Source organism: Hibiscus syriacus, unplaced genomic scaffold, assembly GCF_006381635.1.
Source record: "Hibiscus syriacus cultivar Baekdansim isolate YM2019G1 unplaced genomic scaffold, ASM638163v2 tig00110819_pilon, whole genome shotgun sequence".
Lineage (NCBI taxonomy): Eukaryota > Viridiplantae > Streptophyta > Magnoliopsida > Malvales > Malvaceae > Hibiscus > Hibiscus syriacus.
Window position 1 is genome coordinate 2,259,922 of NW_024062875.1, and position 25,737 is coordinate 2,285,658.

The window sequence follows — 25,737 nt, forward strand, 5'->3', positions numbered from 1 at the left end:
TACTTTTTCTAAACCAATGGAGTTTTCTAAGCTTTTCATTGCCCTTTTCATTTTTCAAGTTTTCTTCCCTTGCAACATGTCAATCCAAGCAGCTCCTGCAAATTCGAACCTCTTCCGAGAATACATAGGAGCTGAATTCAATAATGTCAAATTCACTGATGTTCCCATTAGCTCAAACGTTGAGTTTCACTTCATTCTGTCATTTGCCATAGACTATGACACCTCAGGCTCTCCTTCTCCTACAAATGGGAAGTTCAATGTCTTTTGGGACTCTGATAACCTTGGTCCTTCCCAGGTTTCTTCCATCAAGAGCGGCCATTCAAATGTTAAAGTAGCTTTAAGCTTAGGAGGGGACAGTGTGGGAGACGGCTCTGCTTATTTCAAACCTTCCTCTGTAGATTCCTGGGTTTCCAATGCGGTTTCTTCACTCACAGATATCATTCAACAATACAACTTGGATGGGATTGATATTGACTATGAGCACTTCAATGCTGACCCCGACACTTTCGCTGAGTGCATTGGGCAACTTATTAAAACCCTCAAGAAGAACGGAGTCATCTCTTTTGCTTCCATAGCTCCATTTGATGACGATGATGTTCAAAGCCATTACAAAGCCTTGTGGAAAAGCTATGGTGACCTCATAGACTATGTCAATTTCCAGTTCTATGCCTATGATCAAGGAACAACAGTCTCTCAGTTTATCAATTACTTCAACACCTAAAGCTCTAACTACAACGGCGGTAACGTTTTAGCCAGCTTTATAAGCGATGGTAGTGGTGGCTTGACACCGGAAAACGGCTTCTTTACCGCCTGCAATAGGCTCAAGAGTGAGAACAAACTCCATGGTATATTTGTTTGGTCTGCAGATGACTCAAAGAAAAATGGTTTCCACTATGAGAAGCAATCACAAGCTCTGCTTGCAATTTCCCACTAGTGTTTTTATGTTATCTACTTTTTTAAAAGCTCTGAATATGAGTTAAACACATACATTAGGGGATGTAATGTATATGTATTGACTTTTGTTGTATAAATATATACCAGATATCTGTTGTGTCACCCTATTAGTACCTCAAATTTTGTTTTGCTATGGGTTTAATCAAACACTTGCTTCACAATAAAAATAGTATATAAACCTTGCGAGCACATGTAGTTCATTAGTTGGGCATCAATCATACGATCGGTTTTGAAGCTTTTCACTAAGAAACTTGAATCAAGCGTAGAATGACAATGGATACTATTTGTTCTATTTGTGCTCTTATGAAGAGGATATCGATCATGTTCATATGTCCTATTATCCAGCATAGGCTACATGATCAAGGGTGGTCAAACCCTAGCGTTTAAGGAGCTTATGAAAATGGAAACAAAGGCCTGGGTTCATACAAGTGTTTGTCGCACCGAAGGAATTATGTGCTTTTTGATGCTGAGTTCGTTGAGCGTGACAGTGTTCTTGTTAGAAGTAGACAACTCCAAGAGGAAGTGTTGAGTATGCAAAGCAGCTTGATGACCATGAACAGTAACAAGAGTCGGTTGAACTCGTTTGTTGTCAAGTGGAGTGCCCCTGAGTCGGGGTAGTTTAAACTAAATGTCGACGATGCGGTGAGGACTGATAAGAACGAAGCGATTGCCGGTGGAATAATCAAGCATCACAACGGTTATTGGGTGGCGGGATACGCAAGATTTTTCGGCAAATGCTCTGCATTAGAAGCTGAGATGTAGGCTGTGTACGATGGTATAATGTGTGCCTGGGGCGAAGGATTGCGCAACGTTATAGTCAAAACTAATAACATTGGCAGTAGCTGAATTACTGCAGAAGCAAGATAACAAAATAGGATATTTACTTGCAATTGTCACTTTCAATAACTTTAATATTCTTCTAGCGATTGTCACTTTATTGCAGCATACCTTCTTTTACAAGTCTTTAATTTCACGAGCATAATTCATGATAATAGATTTTCTCGAAATTTAAAATAGATTCATAATTGTTTCATGATAAGTCTCGAACTATAACTTTATAGTTGAAAGTTTGTAAGTAAAAAATATAATCAACGCAATATCAAAACAAAATATCTCTTCACTAAATTTATAACTTTTGTATAAATAAAACTAAAAATCATTTTTCAAAAAAAAAAAAAAAAACCCTAAGAAATACATTTCTTCCCAATTTCTTATTCTAACAGCTAAACCTACTACTCATTTATGAAGTTTATTATTTAATCATCAAGAAGCCTTATTTACTCAGGTCCTTAGCTTTAAGCTTTCAAGTTGTCGTTGTGTTTTCCCGCGCGGTCCTTATAACTGAAAAATGAAGTTATATAAAACCCATTCAAGCATTGCAATTTCTCTCCCAATTACTTCTCTTTGTTAAACCCATTATTGACAAGTTGATAACGGCAAAGAAGTTGCAATCAAGAAGTGCAATCTTTCATCAACCCCAAGATTAGAATGGATAATAACGCCATTACATTTCCCGGGAATGCTCAAAGTCGTTTCTACTTGTGCCGTTCTTGCCATAACCACGTCCTCCCCGGGTACGATATCATTGAAGTCTCAACTGTAATAACTCTTATCTCTCTCGTCTATTTTACAACAACGTTTCAGTTCTAATTGGGTTTGTTCTTTAACTTTTAAATGAGGTTCAAGATTGCTACTTGTGTTAACATCTTTGACAAAACTTGCTCACTGTTTTTACCTTTAAATCAAATTTTCAGTCAGGAGACAGGGTTCAAATTTATTGCACCAGTCCGTAAGATCTTTGTGTTTCTTTTACTATTTACTTGATTTCGTTTCTTTTACTAACTGCACTTTATATCATAATCTTTGTGTTTGATTGATATCAAGTGTCAATGTGAGGATCGAACCTTCAATTGTTCCATTGTTTTATGGTTTTCAACCATGCGGCCGTTCTTGGGGACTAGGACAGTCTACTTTTTCTTCTCATTCCTATCCTATGACATCCATGACCATACTTTGCAATGGTTGCAGCAGTTACCTTGGCCGTAGACAGGTTAATCATGACTTTCAACTTGAAAATTTGATTCATGTCTAAATTCGAATTAAACTCAAAATTCAAATGATGAGATTGACATTTCTTTTTTGTCTTTTATTTAGTTTTATCATCCTGTGGTTGGCCCTTTACAGCCCCACCCGTTGATGCCGATTAGAAGGAGAACTTTGTTGAGTTTGTAAGTTCCTTCTTTTTGTTTTTCTCATCAAATAGTAATACTGTATTCTATTCCCGACCAATGCTACTCAAACGAAATTGAAAAGTTGTTTTCTGAATGAAAATGGCGGCTTGCAGGGACCAGTTGCTGTATTGGAACGGAACTCAGATGGTTTATGCTGACACACACCAGCCAGTCAATCAGAATTCACCAGCAGAGGAAACCCAACAGAAGAACTGAAGTAAAAGTTCACTAAGAATGTAATTTCCACGGGAAAAACAACTGCTGCTGGTTTTTCTTTTTCACTTTAGCTTCCGTTTTTAGTTTAGAACTATATGTTCTCCTAATTGTCATCGAAGTACTGTAAATGTTAGAATTGTAGTATAATAGCCATTGGCTTTGGTAGTTTACATGAGATTCTGCAGTTGAGACATGGATTTTACAGCCAAAACCAATATTTTGGTAGATAGCATCTTTGATGTGATTTGAAACATGCTTTTACATTTGTTTCGTATATAATAATTGGTCAGTTTTTACTGGTTTATTTTGTCTTTCTTCCTTATAAAAATACTACTGATGTATTTTTTTAGCTTTTGTACTTGGAACTATTTATGGTTATGCATTGAAGATCATGGTATTGTCTTATCGTGCCTATGAGCAACAAGGTGTTCAAAATCACCCAAAACATATATATTATTCAAAGGTAAAAAAATTGCAAATTCCTAACATGCCTTGTCAGGCAAGTCACTGTTCATCCAGAAGATTAATTAGTTCTTGGCTTAATTAACTAGCATATCCATGCCGCAAGACAAGGTAAATGCTAAAGATATAATAATAATAATAGTGATAATCTTTGACTTCTTCATTAAGATGCCTTGCTAATCATCTATTTTACTGTTATCTTGTGAGAGATCGCCGGGGCCAAAATAGTAGCCTATTTTTTTGTGATCAAAGATACCAGACTCTTTATTACGGCAACATCAACAGAAAACAAACGATTTCTTTGATTTTAATCCCCCTTGTCTTTAAAATATTGTTTTGTATTCTGATGCCTATATAATATGCTCTTTACGACAGTAATTCTTCAACTCAACCTACATCACAGCACTAATCTATTTGTTATAACCAATAGAGTTTTCTAAGCTTTTCATTGCCCTTTTCATTTTTCAAGTTCTCTTCCCTTGCCACATATCAATCCTAGCAGCTCCTGCAAATTGAACCTCTTCCGAGAATACATAGGAGCTGAATTCAATAATGTTAAATTCACTGATGTTCCCATCAATTCAAACGTTGAGTTCCACTTTATTCTGTCATTTGCCATAGACTATGACACCTCAGGCTCTCCTCCTACAAATGGGAAGTTCAATGTCTTTTGGGACTCTGATAACCTCGGTCCTTCTCAGATTTCTTCCATCAAGAGCAGCCATTCAAATTTTAAAGTAGCTTTAAGCTTAGGAGGGGACAGTGTGGGAGATGGCTCTGCTTATTTCAACCCTTCCTCTGTAGATTCCTGGGTTTCCAATGCAGTTTCTTCACTCACAGATATCATTCAACAATACTTGGATGGGATGGATATTGACTATGAGCACTTCAATGCTGATCCTGACACTTTCACCGAGTGCATTGGGCAACTTATTAAAACCCTCAAGAAGAACGGAGTCATCTCTTTTGCTTCCATAGCTCCATTTGACGACGACGATGTTCAAAGCCATTACAAAGCCTTGTGGAAAAGCTATGGTGACCTCATAGACTATGTCAATTTCCAGTTCTATGCCTATGATCAAGGAACAACAGTCTCTCAGTTTATCAATTACTTCAACACCCAAAGCTCTAACTACAACGGCGGTAACGTTTTAGCCAGCTTTATAAGCGATGGGAGCGGTGGCTTGACACCAGAAAACGGCTGCTTTACTGCCTGCAATAGGCTCAAGAGTCAGAACAAACTCCATGGTATATTTGTTTGGTCTGCAGTTGACTCAAAGAGAAATGGTTTCCGTTATGAGAAGCAATCACAAGCGCTGCTTGCAATTTCCCACTAGTGTTTTTATATTATCTACTTTTATAAAAGCACTGAATATGAGTTAAACATTTATATTGGGGGATGTAATGTATATGTATTGCCTTTTGTTGTATAAATATATATCAGATATCTGTTGTGTGTCTCTCATTGTATTGGTACATCAAATTTGATCGTGCTGTTGGTTTAATCTAGTTGATTCGTGCATTCACCCAAAAAAGTAAGAGATGACAGATCCCATTGTGTAGACTTGTATAAAGAGGAAATGAAAAGATCATGAGTTGGGCATCAATCATACGATCGGTTTTGAAGCTTTTGAGTTAGAAACCTGAACCTGCCTTAAACATGATATATAACAGAGTTAATACATACACACACATACATACATGGTTTTACATTTGTCATAACGTTTCCCCTAACACCCTAGCGACGGGCGGTATCAGTTTAACTTAAAAATTAATTCGAGAAGACACACTTCCCTTGTAGTTGGAGATATCTTCGTAGGTTTCCCTCACAAATGTTTATCTCCTTGATAAATTACATATATTTACATGATTTTTAATAAAGAAAATAAAATAATGAAAACAAGTTATATAAATTATAAGATACACATGCATATCTAATACAATATGTATATATAGTACAAAACGTGCTTAACATATATAACATGTTACAAACTTAAAAAAGGCATACTGTACATACGCACATAATATATATATATATAATATATATATATATATATATATGATATAAAATGCTTTCATTATATAAGTTTAAAAACACAATCTATTTTTTTGATAATAAATTATAATCTATATTTATAGTGTAATATTTACACATATTTATATATGAGCTCTAATGTGAACATATAAATGAGGATATCACATCAAATAAGTTATAGTAGGAAGTCAAATGGATCATGACATGAATTAAGGAAACAAACATTTAAAAGGAAGGCAAAAATCATGCAAAAATTTAAAGACCAAATATGTGCAGTGAAGAGTAAGGCATAATATTAAACAATAAGGGAGGAGATAAAGAGAAATTAGAAACTAATATATGCGATATAAAAAATCTCCATTAAAACAAGCAACAAGGGTGGTGACTGAAATAAAAGAACCATACAATAAATGGCATAAATTAAAGGACTGAAATTGAAGCGCTGAAAATAAAAGGGAAAAATAAAAAAATACATAAATTTAAAGTGCTGGAATATAAAGGACTAAAACAAAATGATGAAAAGTATAATGCACAAATTAAAAGGAGCAGAAAATTAAATAACAGGATAAAAAAGTGCAATAAAATAAAATGTTAGGAGAATTTTTACATTTAACACGGATTGTAAATAATGCGAGTCGTACGGGTGGATCGTTTCAAGGCCGGATTTAAATAATTCGTCTTTTAGCCATTTTTGTTAAAGATGAAACCCTAGCCTCCTCTTCTAAAATGCCTCACCAGTGTCACTCTCCCAAGGCCAAAAAAATGGCCGGTCACCGTGGCCATCCTACTCCGACCACCTTAAAAACTCCTCTCCCTTCTATATTAAAAAGCTACACCTAAAAAGAAACTCCCTTCCCCCTCGTTTCTCTCTCGGCCGAGCTAAACAACAACCCTCAAACGTCGCTCGCCGGCAGCCTTACCTGTCGGCCACCACCACCGGTGGCCGACCAAACCAAACCCAACCTAAAAAAATCCCCTAAATGCCTCACTTTTACTCTAACTCTCTACCCCATATACCACTTGCAAACTAAGAAGATACTAAAGCCTTTAACATTCCTCTTCTGCACAACCCAACGCCCCCTAAAACGGTTGAAACCCCGGCGACCTATGGTTTCCCGACGAAGGAAAGCCCACCACTAAGGTAAAGGTTTTAACTTTTATTCGGTTTGCTTTGTTCTACTATTTTCAAAAAAAAAAAGAAAGAAAGAGAAACTTCACATGCAAAAGGTAAGAATAACTTGAAAATCTGATTGTTGCTTTGAATCTGGTGTTTTTATTGAAGATTCGAACGGTTACATGGTGATCTTTTTTACATTTTCATTGGGTTTCTATACCCTGTCGGATTTACATAAAAAAGTAAAAAGTTGTTTTTGCTTTTCGATTTTGATTTTTCCTTTTGTTGTCTTTTGTTGCATGATTGAGGGGAGAGGGAAAATGAGCCTCCTTCCCGTTAGATCTGCTTGCAATGGTTCATCCAATTGTCAGAGCTTGTCGAGCCAGCCGCCCGACAGGTATGGGGGCAATTTTTCCGCTGCTGCTGTCGGGACATGGGTGTAGCGCGCGCGTGGGCTGATCCGAGGAAGCGGCGACGCTGGTCCCTTGGGATGGAAACCCTAGCAGCTTGTTATGGCCACACGGGCCTGAATTTGGGCCTGTTGATTAGGCTTGCTTTGAGTTGTATTGGACCTGCATGTAACTAAATATTAAGGCTTTTATTTATTTTTATATTTATATTATATACATACGACTTCATGTTTTAAACTGAAACATTGTTAATTATAATCTAATAATAATACATGCAATTTTAATTATGATATAATAATGATAATAACATGCAATATTGATGATAATCTAATAATAATAATATAAACACACAACTATGGCATTAGAGTCAACACATAATATTAATATGATAATACTATAGTAATACTATAACCAAACATCGTAAATAATATTTTAATGGTGTAATAGAATACAAATCGACCTTAACAAAAGACAACTAACATGATAATGATGTGTATTATAACTAGTTATTTAATAATACACATAATGTAAAAAGAAAAATAAACGGGTTCTGGATGAAATTAGGTGTCTACAACTGCCTCTCTTTATCTATTGTCGTGTGACGAAAACAAGGCAAAGACCAAAGACACTAATTTTGTCCAGTTTCTCCGATTGCTCTGAGTACGAGGATCAAGTCCCTTGTCAGGGGACGAAAAATCAAAAAACGACATTCGTCCTTCATGTTCAGGACGTCTAGTCGTATTTTGATGATCCGATCCTTCATCTACGACATCAGGTTCGTTGACGGTATTGTTCCTTCGTGGTGAAGACGACTAGTCGTGTCTGAATAGTTGTGAACCTGAAGACAACATTGTTCCTTCACGTTGAGGAAGTATAATTGTCTTTAGATAACTTGTTTTTTAAAGACGTTGCTCTTCGAGTTGAGGAGATTTGCTCACAGATAACTTGGTGTTAGACCTGGTGATGACATTGCTCTTTCGTGGTAGGGAGATCTAGTCAAAATTGACTATGATTGATTCGCTACATTTGGGAATGAGATAGATCTTCAAAGATCTGTCCAAAACGATCAAACGCCATGATTTTATGTGTGTCATATGCATTATGTCCTAAAGATGACTAATGTGGCTTTGATGTGATGTATGAAAGTTTTGGAAAATGAGATTGTATTGACTTCTGGTGGATCATCGTCGATCAAGACAAGCGAGACTTCTTCTTTGTCCTCATCTGGGCTTCAACCTCTCTTGAAATAAATTGTCTAAATAAGATCGTATCTGGTGCGACCCCTGATCAGGATTTCTTTTGAGATCGCTTCCTTTTAACTTATTTCTTTTATTTAGGTAAGCTCCTTACTTCTAGCGCTTTGATTGATTATGTTGAATTAGATATGTTTCATTTACATATGCTTCCTGGTGAACACCTGTTTTAAAGTTCCTATACTCTCAAACTTTTTCTCAGAGTAAGGTATAATAATCCTTTTGTATATGAAACAATTATTAATCAGAATTTTATATGTATGATGCTTACGTAAAGAGGGTAACAAAATGCACTCATTGATTTCATTAATGAGCGGTGAAAATGTACAATCTTTGGAACAAGTATTTCTTTTTAATGAAAAGGCAAACATTTTAAAGAGAATAAAGACTGAGTACCCTTTGATATCAAGTGCAATAATCATTTTATCTCTTTATCGGTTGTCTCTTCTGAAAGTCAATATGTGTCTAGAGGATTCAGATCGTATTAAAGATGTATGAGTATGATAACATTTCCCTTAATTATCAGGCTTTCGAGGAGATCCACTTTTCATTAGCCTAATCCTGAATACTCGAGCCGTCCTTTGCGGATTTTCAACTCAAATCCTCCTTTGGCTCTAAGATGCCCATTTTGGGTTTTCATTTTGAGCCCCATTTTTCTTCTTCATTTTTTTCATTTATTTTTATTTTCTTCTCTCTTTTTCTTTTTCTTCAGGTGTAATACCGCTTGATTCAATCAAATTCACAGGGTTAGGCAACTCATCTCCATTTATTTCAGTCAAAATCAAGGATCCTCCAAAAAAATCCCTTTTTACAACATATGGGTCTTCCCAATTTGGCATCCACTTCCCTCAAAAGTCTTTTGCATGGATAAGATCTTTTTCAGCACATATCTCCCTTGTGAAATTCTCGAGGCCTATCATTCTTTTCGTGAACTCGTATTATCCTTTTTATATATACCTATCTGTGATAGATAGCTATTAATTTTTTTCCTCAATTAAATTCAACTGATCGAATCTGTTCTGAACCCAGTCAACCTCTTCTAGCTTTAGCTCCATCATTGCTCTCAAAGAAGGGATTTCCAACTTAACTGATAAAGTTACCTCTATCCCGTAGATAAGTAAAAACAATGTTGCCCCAGTCGATGTACGAAAGATGTGCGATAAGAAAGTAGAGCAAAATGTAGTTTGTCATGCCAGTCCCTATATGTTTCAGTCGTTTTGGTGACGATCTTTTTGATGTTTTTATTTTGTTGTTTCTACTGACTCATTCATATTTGGGCGATAAGGAGTTGAATCATGATTTTTATCTTGAATTTCGTGTAGACTTCCTTTATCAAGTCGTTGTCAAGTTCAAGGCATTATCTGTGATAATTCTCTTCGGTGTTTCACATTTACATATAATTTCATTCTTTAGGAATCGACAGAAAAACCCCTTTTGTGATATTGGCATATGAGGCACTACGACCCACTTGGTGAAATAATCAATAGCTACCAAAGATAAAACGATGTCCATTTGAAGCCTTTGGTGAGATTATCCCAATGACGACAATACCCCACATTGAAAATTACCAAGGTGTGGTCCTTACATGGAGTGGTGATGGAGGAACATGTATTTTATCACCATGGATCTGACATTTATGGTATTTGTGTGCAAAGCTGATGTAATCCCCTTCCTTTGTTGATCAGTAATAGACAAACCTCATGATTTATTCTGCCATTAGAAACCATTTGCATGTGCTCCACAAATTCCTTCATGAACCTCATCGAGTATTTTCTTTGCCTCGATTTTATCCACACATCTTACTAGTTTTGATCTATTCTTTTTTTGTACAAGATATCCCCATTGAGAACATACCCATAGCTAATATTCTCAGAGTTTGTTTTTCATTTTCAGTAGCTTCAGCAGAGTAAGTTTCGATATCTTACGTATTGGAGAATATCATAATACCATGGGAAACCATCATCATTTTCTTCCTCAATGTTACAACAGTGAGCAGTACTTCTCTTATACTCATCGGATGGGCATAATTTGGACTTGGTATTGACTTTGAACAGTTGAAACCAATGTAGCTAAAGCGTATGCCATTTGATTTTCTTCTCGTGGAGATAGGTAAAATTAATTTCCTCAAACTCCTTTATCAGATCCATGACCAGATTATTGTATTCTATTAACTTGGAATCTTTGGCCATCCATTCCCCGAAGTCGGTAGATAACTAAGACAGAACCCCCAAATACTTCTAGGATTTTAACCTTGCTCTCAATTGCAGCTCGAATTCTCATGACACAAGCTTCATATTCAGCCATGTTGTTTGTTCATTCAAAAACGAGTCAACTGGTGAAAGGATATAATCTCCTTCAGATGAAACAAGCATTGCTCCAACTTTATGTCCTACATTTGAAGCTCCATCAAAATTCATCTTCCATACCTCTTCTTTCGAGGCTTCTTCTTCTACTACTTTATATATGGCCATTAACAATCATTGGTTCATACTTCGCTTGCAATCTACAATGGCAATACCCTTGACTGCTTTTCGGCTCACATATACCATACCAAATTGTGATAGCAACATTTTTCATCTTGCCATTCTTCAATCACAATTGATGGCTCCATCATGGATTTCAAGGGATCCAACTTCGATATTAACCATGTAGTGTGATATAACAAATATTGCATCAACCGTTTTGTAGTCCAAACTAAAGCACAACACAATTTTTCAATATGAGAGTATCGAGTCTCGTAGTTAGTAAATTTTTACTCAAGTAATAATGGCATCTTGCCATTCTTTCAATCACAGTTGATGGCTCCATCATGTTTTTCAAGGGATCCAACTTTGATATTAACCATGTGGTATGATATAACAAATATTGCATCAGCCGTTTTGTAGTCCAAACTAAAGCACAACACAATTTTTCAATATGAGAGTATCGAGTCTCGTAGTTAGTAAATTTTTTACTCAAGTAATAAATGGCTCGTTCTTTTCTTCCATTTTTATCATGTTGTACTAAGAGCATCCTATTGAATTTTCAAAAACTGTCTGGTACATAATCAATGGTTTGTCTGGAATTGATGGTACTAGAACTGGAGCATTTGACAAGTAGTGTTTGACCTTATCGAAACCTTCTTGGCAACTATCATCCCGTGTTTCTGGATTTTGCTTAACAAGCGGAAGATTGGATCACATTTCTCGGTTAATTGAGAAATGAACCTAGCAATGTATTTTAACCTTCCCAAAAATCATCGTACCTCTTTTTGTGTTTTAAGGGTGGTAATTCCAAGATGGCTTTGACTTTATCGAGATATATTTCTATCTCATTCTCGCTAACTACGAACCCAAGTAACTTCCTTGAGGTGCTCCAAAAGTGCACTTAACTGGATTAATTTTAGCTGGTACTTCCTCAATCTCAAGAACAACTTCTTTATGACTTCAACATGTTCTTTTTCAGTTATAATTAATAATACACATAATGTAAAAAGAAAATTAAATGGGTTCCAGACGAAATTAGGTTTCTACAACGTTTGTTTAGTATATAATAATTATCAGTTTTTACTGCTTATTTTGTATTTCTTCCTTATAGAACTTTATAAATACTATTGATGTATATTAGATCATGGTATTGTCTTATCATGTCTAAGAGACGCAACTGTTGAAAAACACCCAAAAACATATTATTCAAAGGTAAAAAAATTGTAAATTCATCATATGCCTGGTCAAACAAGTCGCTGTTCGTATAGAAAATTATATAGTTATTGAAAACAAAATTGATTTGTCACTTAAATGATTTCACATGACACTCTAAATTAATCTAATTAATTGAACTTTAACTGAATTGATCTTGAATAATTCACGATATATTTTATATTTAATGTCATAAAATATTTATAAAATTAATAATAACCTGTTATCAACCAAATCAAATATTCTTAGAATATATTTTAGTATAAGCATTTGATCAAATCAAATAAAAATTATAATATTCTTTGATTCTTATCAAATTACACAATTTGATTTAAAACAAAATATATTCTTATCATTATTATATGGAAAATTAATCAACTATCTTAATAGTTATTTAGTCAACAAAATATCAATAATCTTGTTAACATTATAAAATATATATATAAGAAAATAATAATTTATTATCAATCAAATCAAATACTCTTAAAATATATTAAAGTGTTAGACTTTGATTCTTATCAAATTACATATTTGATTTAAAATATAATATTGAAATTTTATATATTTAACATATGGATGATAAGTTTACACTAAATGAATACTAATCCTATATATAATGCAATCTTTGTTTCCAGGTTGTGCCTCCGCTGATGGTGCCCTTGAGTTAGGAAAATAGTTGTTTTCTCCTTCAAATAGTGAGTCATTTCAAGAATTAGATTAGTCTTTGAATTAAAATAGCTTGGCTCCATGAACCAACTACTGCATTGGGATGCATCAGATGTGAGTAATTGTGTCATGAACAACACCCGATTCACTAAGAATCAAATTCATACTGGTGTTGCTTTTGTTCTACATTTTTAGTTTGGTGCATTGCTTCTTCTTTGAATGGCTGTAAATATGAAGAAATGGTGGAATGATTGCTGTATGGGAATGTTCATTTCAAACATAGATTTTATAACAAAAGCCAACAATTCATTTCTACGATGGCCAAATCGGGATCCAGAAGATCCGTATTGAAATACAAATCAAGTATCCAAATAGATATGCAGAAAATTTAACAGAAAAAACCACAAAACCTACTTTAAAAATATCATAACCTAACCCCAACTATAGAACAACTATAATCCCCTTTTCAAGATGAAGTAAACTTGGTCACTGCCTTGGTACCTTCAGAAACTGCGTGCTTGGCAAGCTCACCCGGAAGTACAAGCCGAACAGCGGTCTGGATTTCCCTGGAAGTGATGGTGGGCTTCTTGTTGTACCTCGCCAGTCTAGAAGACTCTTGAGCAAGCTTCTCGAAGATATCGTTGATGAAACTGTTCATGATTCCCATAGCTTTGCTTGAGATCCCGATATCCGGGTGGACTTGCTTTAGGACCTTGAAGATGTAGATCTTGTAGGTCTCTACGCTCTTCTTAACCCTCTTCTTCTTCTTGTCTCCGGCAGCTGCTCCGCTCTCCTTGGGAAGCTTCTTCCCTGCTTTTGGCTTCTTCATCGCCGGAGCTTTCTCGGCGACACTTTTCTTCTCCTCAGCTGGCTTCTTCTCCGCCGGCTTCTTCTCAGCTTTTGGTGCCATCTCTCTTTCTACGAGTTAGCTTTTGATCGACTGTGGGGAAAATAAATGAGAGATTCAAGTTCGATGAAAAATTGAGATGATAGTACTTGAGGGGAAACTAATGGTGGTCATATAGAGAGACGAGTGGGGGAATTTATTGGTTTGTTTAGGTTTCACAGGGATGCGTGACGTGGTTGATTTAGACCGTTGGATAGAGTTGATACGAGGGGATGAATTGACCGTGGAGATGGCTTGGACATTTCATATTGGTGAATGGTGATCCATTGCCTAGGTTCAAAAAATAAAAAAAGTGATCCATTGCCTTGCGACGCGGATTGCTGAGTTGGCGTAATGTTATCTCCAAAACTTCAGATAATGCTATTACAAAAACCCCTTTATAGTGATTGGCCGTCCTATTAGCACGAGGTTAACATTTCGAATTTTAATTCCCAATTACTTTTAGAGTTAATTGCATTACATATCCTCAAAGTATGACCCTTATTTTAAATTGATCTCTAAACTTTTTCTTTTACATTACAATTTCATCCCTAAACTATGAGTATCATTCTAAATTAGCCCTCAAACTTTTGAACATTCCAATCTCATCCCAAACTATACATACATACTAACCACATCTCTTGTTAATCAAATCGTTAGGTCAAGTTCTATTATTATATGTTTGAAAAAAAATTTAGGTTAAACTAAGGTTGAAACTAACTATATATATTTGGATGAATTTGGAAATGAAATTGTGATATTCAAAAGTCTGGGGACCAATTTAGAAAGAAGGTCATAGTTTAGGGATGAAATTAGTGTTTAAAAGTTTAAGGACTAATTTAAAATGAGAGTCGTAGTTTGAAGAAAAAATTAAAATATTCAAAAGTTTAAAGACCAATTTAAAATGAGAGTTATAGTTTGAAGACATATGATGCAATTAACTCTTACTTTTTTATATTTGTTTCAAAATAAATGTTATTTATTCAAATATTCATTTAAAATTTTAATCAAACCCAAAATTAATGAGATAATGGTTTAGGAAAATATTTATTTGGGGTGTTAGAAAAATTATTTTCTCAATTATAGTGGAATGAAGAGTATTTGGGGAAATTGACAGAATCACTTGGCGTCTTTAGAAAGATATACGGAAGACACGACATTTTTCTCAAGTACAACGCTATAATTTAGGTAATTCGATCCAGGCGCCATGCAGACGACACCTTGCAGTATGCTTAACTTAATGAAGTCACCAAATGATTTGATCGACTTCCTCTTGCAATATTCATTTCATTATAGAATATAATTGAGAAAATATGAGGTACTAGAAAGTTATTTTCTCAACTAAGGTGAATGAACAGTGTAAATAGTAGTTGAAAGGACTAATTGACGTCTTTGAAAATAGGTGTGAAAGACACGACGTCTTCTTCAATCTCAATGTTATAATTGAAGTAGTATGGTTTAGGCGCCATGCAAATAAACCTTATAGTCATGACGACTTCATGAAGTCTTTAAATGATTCGCTCGACTTTCCCTTGCATTATTCATTCCACCTAATTGAGAAAATAATTTTCCTAACAATTTAAATGAGTCCATCTTTGTTTGTACCACGTAATTCAAAAAACTTGAATTAAATAAAATAGTTGATTTATTTAAGACATCCGAGTCAGCCTATCAATTCCTTTGATTATGTCATAGACCGAATCTAAAGATAAATTATTTGGTTAATTGGGTCTTTCAGACATGTTCGGTCTATCTAGCAGATGAGTTTATTAGAAATGTCTAGTTTAAAAAATATATATTCAAAGTATGTTTTTCTCGTTTAAATGTTTTTTGTTTTGTTAATATAGATGTCAAACGTTTTCGACGTTATCATTTTAAATGCATAATTTATCATGATTGTAAAAAGATTATCGTCACTCAAAATGTAACATATGACGCATTTATACATTTTAAAAAATTATTTAAAATTATTATTATTTAAAAAACCAAAAATCATTAATTCCAAAACATTAATTTTTTCGTCGATCCCCTATCGCTATAGTCTCGTTGATCGTCTATCCATCCATTGTTGACCGATCATCCAATTAACTTAGCCTCAATCCCTAAAATTTATAATGAATCAAATATATAAAATAGTAATATGGATCAAACATTTAAAATGGTATAGTTTACCAAAAAATTAAAAGAACTTAAAAATTAAGTCATATATTAAATATTGATTGATTGACTAATATTTAACAAATTTTTTCCAATTTTAATGGATCAATAGTAATATGGATAATGTTAAACACTTACATTAAAAAAAATAAACAGGAAAATTAAGTATAGTTTGAGATTTAAAAAAAAAAACTAGAAGGAACATATAAAAACATAGCCTTCGAGGAAAACCCTAGCTCTGCACCTTTTTCTTTCTTCCGTCTCCGCAGAAAACCCAGAAGCGGCCGCCCTTTTCTCTTTCAGGTAAACTCTCATTTCTCCAAATTTCAAATCGAATTAGCTCTTCCAACTTCATATTTTCTTATTAAATTTTGTCCACTTTTATTTGTTCAGTTCTTCCAATGAAATTTCATAGCAACCTTTATTTGCTAATTTTTTCTTTTTTTCTTTTATATTTTGCCAGATTTGAATTATGATAGTTGCATTTTTAAAATTGTATCCTCTTTGTATTTTGTCTGTGATTGACATTATCTGAGTCAAGCTTATTTGGCTTCTAACCGAGTTTAGGATAATTAGCCTCTATGTTACAAAAGGCTGGTGCCCTCAACATTTGTCTTCGTTTGTGTACATGTTAAAATAAAATGGCTTAGAATAATTTAATACTATCAGGGTCATGGAAGAATGTTGGGTTTTGGTTGTAATCGATCGAGGGGTGGACTGCTAGGCTACTTCCTTCCAGACAGGTTAGCTTAGAAATTTTCCAATGTTCGTTCTTCATCTATTTACATTTTCAAAAGAACAACTAGGATTTGCTAAGATCAAGAAATTCTTATTAGACAATCAAACGAAATGAGATTTCTTGTTTTGGTTTTTAGTCATCATGTCATTTATGTGCTTTGTTTGCAATACAGTTTGGATACATCGTGCTCACGACATCAGCCGGCATCATGGACCATGAAGAAGCAAGAAGAAAGAATGTTGGTGCACTCGGTTTCTTCTATTGAGAAAAATTTACTAGATTTTCATTTTTGATTTCTCTTCATGTAGCACATTGTAGTTATCCTCAGCCTGTGTCAAGTACAAATCTAATTTTTGCTTATTGGGGATTTTACTTATGATGTTTTTTTGAGATTGAGTTGGGTTTTTCCTTCAGTAATAGTTCTCTTGCCATTGACATCAAACTCTAAAGTGTTTGGAAGTCCCTACTATTGCTTATGGGCATGAATATCTTGGGGGGAAACCAGGTTTTCATTTGCTGTTTTTACTGTCGCTTTTCCCTATAAAACTATAATAAGCTTTTCATTTTATAAGCTCAAGCCTTACAGTAAGTAGCCATGGATGATACAATGGCTTGATCACACGGTCTGTGTATTTCATTGATGTACACGTGTATCACGAATAATCGATCTTGTCTGTCGGTTAATTGTAACAAACTTGATCAATGGCTTGATTTCGTCTTAAAGGAAAAAAGAATCTTAGAACAGGCAGTAGTAAGGTGGAGAGTAAAACATTGGGGCGTGTTAATCCTTCAATGGTTAAATGTGAAAACTCAGCTTTCTGGCAATGAAATTATTGACAATTTTTCCTCGAGGATTTTCAATATTGCGTGACAGTGTTCACAGGATTTTCAACTCCTTGGTAGTAATTTCTCTAAATGTACTTTCTCCAACTCCAATTCTTTACACAAACTAAATCTCTATAAAATAATATTAGATTTAGTCCTTATAAAACATAATTCAACTAATAATTAAAATATATTCCTACATAAAATTTATGCTAAAATAAAATCTGAATTGAAAAATCAAATAGTGTTTATGAACTCCAACATGAAAGACCATGTTCCTTGAAGGACATTAGCATATATTATTTTAAAAAGCCATCACCCACAGTTTATAAGAGTTCACCGTATAAAAAGTCTTTTAGTACTATTTACTGTGTAGATCGAACTCACGATCCAAAATTTTAAAGTAACTTTCAAAGTATGCATTCCACTTTAAGATTTTTTTTTTAAATTGATTTAAACTATTTTTTTTAAACATAGAATTATTGAGAGACAAGTATTATTATCATAAAATTTATTATTTCTAAAAGATGATTTTTAAAATTTCATCCAATTGTGGTGGAATAAACTAGATGAATCATTGTATATTAGTAATTAAAATTCTCAAAGTGCCGGTTATATACTTGAATAAAACACGCAAATATTATAAAAAAATGGAGTACAAAATAGTAAAATTAATTTATATCAATATAGAAAAAATGGAGTAAACAACAGTCTCTAAAAAACACAGGTATACTCCTAAAGTAGTAAAGGAATCAAGAAATCAGATCCTATCTTCCTATATACTAATATGAATCAAATTTCTTTTTACAACAACAACAAAAAGATCTTATATAAAACAATGGACAACAGGAGTCGTCTCCACCTTCCCCAGCTTCAGCTCCAAATCTGTTCCCCAAGGCGTCAGGCTCAGATTCAAACCCAAATCACTTCCATCTTCGCTCAACTTATCCATCTCCAGCAACAAGTCCCGAGTCACCAACGACCCTTCGTTTAAGGAAGCCCTGTGTCTCCTCATGTGACCGCCGAGAGCTTGGCCGATGGGGAATTCCAGTCCACAGATGGAACACTCGTGGGTCTTTGGCTTCTTAGGTGAAACCGGAATCTCCTGAACATCTCCTCCTGTTAGCCTCGGCTTCTTATGGCTTGCTCTGTGACCTCCGAGCGCTTGAAAAGATGGAAACCTTTTATTACACGTCTTGCATGCAAAGACACGACCGGCATCCTGGTAATGATGCTTCCCGTCGGTTTGGCCAACGTTAGATAACAACATCAAGCAGTTTGCCATGTCCATGGCATTGATTTCTCCAACTTCTGTGGTTCTCTTCATTTTAATATAGTTTACAAAAAGCCAGAGAACTTTAGCTGAAAATATGGAAAGAAATACAAAAAATGCTTTGGTTGAAACTCAGATTTTAGCTGTAGATATCTGGAAAGGAACTTGGATGAGAGGAATGAGCTAGGGTTTTATATTTATAGGTAGGAGTTGGCAAGTGTGTGTTACGTGGGAACATGGAACGCCACAATGACATATTTGACCGATGCTTGGGGGTTAAGAAAGAAAACAGTGTTGGGTTATTATTTGTGCGTTTGAAGGGTGGAAACGGGAATTCGTAGCGGCCAGGTTGGGCACGTTTGCGTCACCGCGTAGCTGAGCATGTTAAGTAATAGTCACTTGAGGCAACCCGGTAGGAATCTTCCTCAAATTCTAGACAGTTTTGGAAGTGCTGTGAGTGTTATTTTACTTGCATCCCATACGCTGACTTCCTGGCGTGCGCGTCTCGTCCCATGCTTTTTAATTTTAAATGAAATTATTTTATTATTCTTTATATATCTCAATTTTTATTATTTTAAATTCATATTCTTTTTCACATTTTCAATCTCTCACAATATTTTTCACATGATTTCAAAATATTTTTATGTCTTTTAGGTCGCAATTTTCTCAATAAGGCAGTTTTATTTAAGAATTCTAACAATTTTCTTTTGGAAAGTGCATATGTAGCGTTTTAAAAAAATTGATGTTTGGTGGTCCACGGATCACTGGCGCGTGGGAGCATTGAATCAACTATTGTGACTCACAAGGTTTATTTAAATGGAAACGGGGATAAACGTGCGAAGAAAGTCGGTTAGTAGCAGTTAAAACTTAATATTCTAAATTAGTTTAATAGATAAGATACTAGATTCATTAAATAAGATTGAATGTTATCAAATTCAGATTAATTAATTAATAAATCACATACTAACAATTATTAAAAAATTAATATACTTGAACTCAAAAATGAGGTGCAATAAAATATAATATAAATGAATACAAATATTAAAATGATACATACAAATAATAATTATAAATCATAATTATTTTTAATTATAATTTATTGATTTGTAAAACGTGTTTGATTAAATTAACATCAATATTAATATAAGATATAAAATCTATATATTTGAATATTTAATATTTTCTTGAGGTATTGTTTTATTTTTTGAGGTCTTCAATTCGAGTATTACGTATGCAAGAATGTATGAATATTTAATGTTTGACTTAATATAAAAATAAGTATTTAAGCCGGTCGACTTTTAAAAAATACAAATATTTTAAAAAATCATTTTTTTAAAAAAAAAATTATATTTCTTGGGCTCCCACATCTCCCCTAACCCTGTGTCCCTCTCCTCTCTCTCCTTCCCTCGCATGGCAGCATGGCACCAGTTGAAGAAGACCAAACGACCGATCGATTACCATTGCCCAAGTGACTGGCCCGATTGCCACAATCCAAATGGCCGGTCAAAGGGTTTAAAGGAATTTCTTGGGGTTTGAATTTTTGAGATTTTAGGGATTTAATATAGAAATTTAAGGTAAGGCCACTGGTGGGTTTGTTAGTGGTTGTTGGTCGGGTGGATACATAGTTAGAGATAGGTTCGATCGACGACGATAATGATGACAAATGTCAACAGTCAGCGTGGATATATGGATTAGAATTGAAATTTTAAGAAAAATTTGGTTTTTTATAACTTTAAGTTTTTTAATTTTAAAAAAATTCAAATTATACAAATGTCACTTAATATATCTTTTGAACAACTATTACGTTTGGAATACTAGAAATATTTGTAACATTAAACATCTGATTTTACTAAAAATAATTTAGGCACCTAAATAGAAAAAAATATAATTTCTTAATTTATAGGTGAACATTAATTTAAAGAATATAGATATTATATATAAAAAAAAGTTACAACGCGGTCTCCCTTTAAGTGGCGAGTTTCTTAATTTCACACTTTTTACGTGCCTCTACTTTTCAGTGGCAAATCTCCCTACGTTAATCCACCACCTCTGGTTTTAAAGTAACGACCAAAAGAGTAGTAGGTTGGTAGAAGGTAGCATTACAATTTCCATTGATGTTTTCAAAATCCTAAAATTTTATATATTTAAGCAACTGAACCAACTCATTTTGATATGATTTAACGATATCTTTATCTGCATAATAAAATAAAATAACCGATATTTCTTATGTGAATGGCAAAATATAATTAAAATAAGAGAATAAACATGAAACGCGCTGCTCAAAACCCATACATTTATTAAATTTGCAATTCAGTCAGAGATGTCCAATCAATCAGAGGAAAAGAGAAAAGGTTTATTACATAAATTTGTACTTAACTAGTTCCTAGAAGATCGGTTGACTGAACATTAGCCATATTTATTTGAACAAGCATATAATTAGAAAAGAAGCACATTATATTTTATTGGAGAATTCCTCCTAAATGTGAATTGATACACTTACTATGTAATGACGACATATATATTTAATTAAAGAAGCTTCTCTGGGTAGAATTTTATGTTTCAATGCTATCTTTTTCCGCACGTCAAACTGTCTTAGGGACAATTCTATATATTATCTTAATTTTCAAATCCTGTTTAATCAAATAATGTCGTCACGTCAGATTGTTTGAGTTTGAACCTACTTTTGAAAAGTCAAGGATTTGAGGAACACATGAGCAAATAAAATATTACAATTATCTACCCCCTAGATTCTTTGCACATTACAATGTAATGTTCTTCCTGCAATTTTTGACGATTCTTTCCACGAAATTATTAACATGAAACATGTAATTGGTTTGGGAATATACATGAATGGATGGATGTAGCAGGTGAGGTAGTCGCTCCTCTTAAAATTTTAAATTATCATATATTTTAGATACATTTTATATTTTTATTGATAATTTATTTTCATATTCTTAAAAATTTTATGAACTTATTTTTTAACATAAAATCTTCCAACTGTTACCCGAAAGTACACGTGGTGCGTGGGGAAAATTTGGAAAAATGATTATTCCGAGAATTTGATGAAGTCAAAGGAAATTGAAAATTGGTTAAACTGAAATAGGTACAGGCTCAAGTACGAAAGTACATTTTACATGGGGATTTTTCGGCCGGGATGCAGCCTACGTGCGCTCTACACTGGTTGATAGGTCAAAGGAGAAGGGCGCATAAGGCGTTTTATGTTTACATTTTTTGGGGGTAAAATTCTAGGATTAGTATTTGTGTTATATATAAATTATAAGACAGAGATACAAATTCAGCATTATCTAAGACATTTCACGGCCACGATTGATTGAATGCGTGTTGAGCTCTTACATTTCTTTGGTTCTGCAGAGAAATTCCAGTTGAAACTGGCTCAACAATCACTTCATGATTTTAGGAGCCTTGTACAAAAAATTGCATTCATATTGTTCAGTTTTACAGTGTAAAATTAAACAAAAGGAAACCAACTTCAATGAAATGATTGTCTGTGTCTCAGAACATATTCGGACCTTTTTGTTTATCAGGAATTGGAAATGCAGAACAATTATTCTCGTGATTTCCCGGACAAGTAGAGAGACAGTTTATCTCTCAGATCAACACCCTTGATGTCAACGGATCCACAAATTCTTTGGCGGTAACCGAAATCATGGTCGTGAGACAAGGGCATTTCATCCTGCATGTCATCTTCCAAGTCTATAACGATGTTATGAAGCATGCAGCAAACAAGGATAATCCTAGGCAACTTATGTTTGTCAGGTCTCCACATTACCCCTTGGATGATCTTCCACATTTCCTTGAGCCTTGCCAATGCCCTGTGCGCCACCAGCCGGGTGGCGGAATGTCTTTTGTTGAATTCGGCTCTTAATTCGAGCAGTTCTTTCCCCTCATAAGGTATAACGAGATAGGGTAGTAGAGGATAGCCAACATCTCCAATTATGTATTCCCTTATTCCGGATCCTTCGGGGAGCACAAATTTTTCCCCATTCAATCTCTCCCCTTTATCACACAGATTATAGAAATTCGAACTCTGAAACACCAACCAGTCTTCGGTTTTACCTGGCCAGCCAGTGACTATGTCCCTGAACCTCATTTCGGGGTCCACGATAGCCTGCAAGACCATGCTGTGATTCTTCTCGTGGTCGAGCCATCCTTTACTTGCAGGGTCTGATGAAGGCAGACACATCATAATGTGAGTAGTGTCAATCACACCACAGCAATTGGGAAGACCTTGAATCTTTTCGAATTTGGACTTTATTTCTGTCATTTCCGCTTCAGTGGAAGGCCACTGCAGGTGGTGAAGACCCCTTTCTTCCATGGCTTCCACAAAGCGCCACGTTATTTGTGAGACGGTTGAGTGGTGCAACCCGAACGAATCACCAACTATCACCAGTGATTCACCGGAGCTTAGCCTTCTTAAAGCTACAGCTACTTGATCCTCGAAAGACACGGGCTTACCATTTGAAAATGTAAAACTTCCCGGCCTAGCCATCATATCTTCCTTCACAAGTGAACAGATGTAGTTGAAGGTTTCTCTGGAGATTTTGAAAACAGATTTGAACTTATCCAGACCCTTAGATGGCGATTGAAGACCTAAGAAGAAAAAGAGCTAATAAGACGAAAGCAGTATTTACTCATACGAGACATGAAGGGCTGGTGTAAATGATCTGCAGAAATTCACTAATAATTCTGAAACATTGTTTTAAATAATGATTAGTGTATCAATCAAAATATACGTTTTTGGTTCCTTTTTATTGGACAAATAAATTTGTATATACATGCACACATGCATAAATTAATGTATCATGTACGACAAAACATGCCCATTTCGGTATTTTAAATATGAAAACATTGCACAGAAAGCTGAAACATGACAGCTTCAGTTGAATCTGAATTGTATCTATTACTCCTTAGGTCTCGTAAGAACCAAGAGGTGAAAGAAAGTGGCCACATTGACACATTAACAGCTTTCGGCTGCCGGTAACATTTTGTTGAGAGAGAAAAAGGAAGACAAGTTACTAAACATGGACTGCTCCCCATCATTTTGTTCTTATGGACCCAACAAAGGAAAGCATGAACATAATGTAGTTTCTATGTCTTGTTCCTATAGTATATCAAAGTTGGTACACAATCTCTTTATGTAGTTTAGGGAGTACATAGTAGCATAATTTCCAATTACTTTGCCAAGCAAGGGTTACATTCTCCTCATCCGACTCAATCCCTCGACTTCTATCTTTTATTTTCGGTTCTTAGTTCTCTTAATTGATAAACCCTATAGATTGTTGACAACACTAGTCAATATAAAGACATAACTGTTGACTTTAGCTAAAATAATATGAGAAGATATCATTCTGCAGATAGCTTGAGGAAACCACATACTATGTGAAATAATCTTCATGTTAATGCGTGTGTGTTCTAGCAGAACAAAAAACAATAGTCCGAGAGACCAACTGGGCAACGATATCAACTTAGAAATGTATACTAAAAAGATTAGGTACAATAAGCCAACAATCAGCCCCTTTTATTTTCAACTCCACTTATTTACTAGCAGAGTCTTTGGTAATTTTCTGCTTAAATCCTTGCTCAAGGTAGATCAAATACGAACATCAAATGTAAGTTCAGAATCAGTTTTTCAACTGCATTAGCTAAACAAATTAGACATATTGAGATTCAAATGATTGTCATATCCGAACAGAATTCCGCTGAGTTTCCAGGAAAGCAGAGAGCATCTATAAGCAACAGCATTGCCAAAACATAAAACCTTATTTCGTTCGATTTTAGTCGGTCTCCACATATTCTATATACCATAACATCAAGAAGGAAAAGACGATGACGATGATCTTATCCTCTTTCCTATTGAACCATATACGGTATATAAAACAAGTGTTAGGTGAAAAGAACAACTTGGAATTCAGATTAGGGCTCCTGCTTTCATATTCCCAAACGCATTAAAATATGTAACTCATATATGATGTAAATCATAAAACCAGTTAAAAGCTCCACAATGGAACTCATATCATTGATCTGAAAACACAAATATGTAACTTGAATATGATACAAATCGTAAAGAAGGTCAAAATTTGAAAAAAATTGAATTCAACCCACGAACTGATAATCTGTCAACCGGTAACCAAAAATTAGATATCTTCCATGCCATGAATGATCAGCTAGAGCAACAGTTCAAAAATAAACAAGAAGGAAAAGTCAAGAACTCAAAAGAGTTCGACACGGTGAAAAATGTTAAAATAACACATACCATTCATCTTCCTGGAAAGCTCATCCCACCAGTCAATAGACCCTTCCTTCTCTGAAGAACCAGAAGCATTCTCTTCATGTTTCTTCTCTATCTTCTTTCTTTTCTTTAACCCTCTTGCGGGACCCATCAGCCTCAATTGAATCCAAGAACAAAACCCAGAAACTTGAGCAAAACGAGAATTGCAATAACTGTATTAGAATTCACAAAAAACACCAAAACCCCATTAATCATTGAACCATGATATTGATCATAAACCGCTACACAAGGAGATGAACAAGAAGGTGAAAGAGATAGTGAGCTTGTGACAAGTAACATGCAATAACTATATCTATATATGAAAGAAATATAGCAGCTTTTGTGTTAATGGTGTTGAAAGCATGCAAAAGAAGGAAGATTTGATGGAATAGGAAGGGGGGAAAATAAAACAGAGGTAGTATAGTTTGTTGGAGAGATCTAGAGGAAAGTAACGAGCGTTGGAAGTACTTGTTTTTTAAGACAACGAGGCAACCGAAACAATAGATATGGGCATTGGAATTTGGTAGATACAATTTACATTTTCCCCTTT

At 34.6% G+C, this 25,737-nt stretch overlaps 3 protein-coding genes, 1 long non-coding RNA gene and 2 pseudogenes across 4 annotated transcripts; 3 read left to right on the forward strand and 3 right to left on the reverse strand.

The window, feature by feature from the left end:
* Nucleotides 1–934, forward strand: LOC120141986 (annotated as a pseudogene).
* Nucleotides 935–3,792: 2,858 nt separating this feature from the next.
* On the forward strand, nt 3,793–5,282 carry LOC120142134 (annotated as a pseudogene).
* An 8,007-nt stretch (nt 5,283–13,289) lies between these two features.
* LOC120141989 (histone H2B-like) lies at nt 13,290–14,002 on the reverse strand. Its single transcript, XM_039156752.1, has one exon. The coding sequence runs from the start codon at nt 13,926–13,928 to the stop codon at nt 13,485–13,487; it is 444 nt and encodes a 147-aa protein (XP_039012683.1). The 5' UTR covers nt 13,929–14,002; the 3' UTR covers nt 13,290–13,484.
* A 2,731-nt stretch (nt 14,003–16,733) lies between these two features.
* On the forward strand, nt 16,734–17,027 carry LOC120142184. The gene is made up of 2 exons (XR_005517824.1): nt 16,734–16,804; nt 16,973–17,027. It is a non-coding gene; the product is annotated as an uncharacterized LOC120142184 (long non-coding RNA).
* A 1,410-nt stretch (nt 17,028–18,437) lies between these two features.
* LOC120142144 (zinc finger protein ZAT12-like) lies at nt 18,438–19,084 on the reverse strand. The gene has a single exon (XM_039156881.1). The coding sequence runs from the start codon at nt 18,950–18,952 to the stop codon at nt 18,452–18,454; it is 501 nt and encodes a 166-aa protein (XP_039012812.1). The 5' UTR covers nt 18,953–19,084; the 3' UTR covers nt 18,438–18,451.
* A 3,379-nt stretch (nt 19,085–22,463) lies between these two features.
* On the reverse strand, nt 22,464–25,375 carry LOC120142161 (protein ALP1-like). The gene is made up of 2 exons (XM_039156891.1): nt 25,173–25,375; nt 22,464–23,509 (listed from the first exon to the last, which is right to left on the reverse strand). The coding sequence occupies exons 1-2, from the start codon at nt 25,297–25,299 to the stop codon at nt 22,464–22,466; spliced, it is 1,173 nt and encodes a 390-aa protein (XP_039012822.1). The 5' UTR covers nt 25,300–25,375.
* Nucleotides 25,376–25,737: the final 362 nt, after the last annotated feature.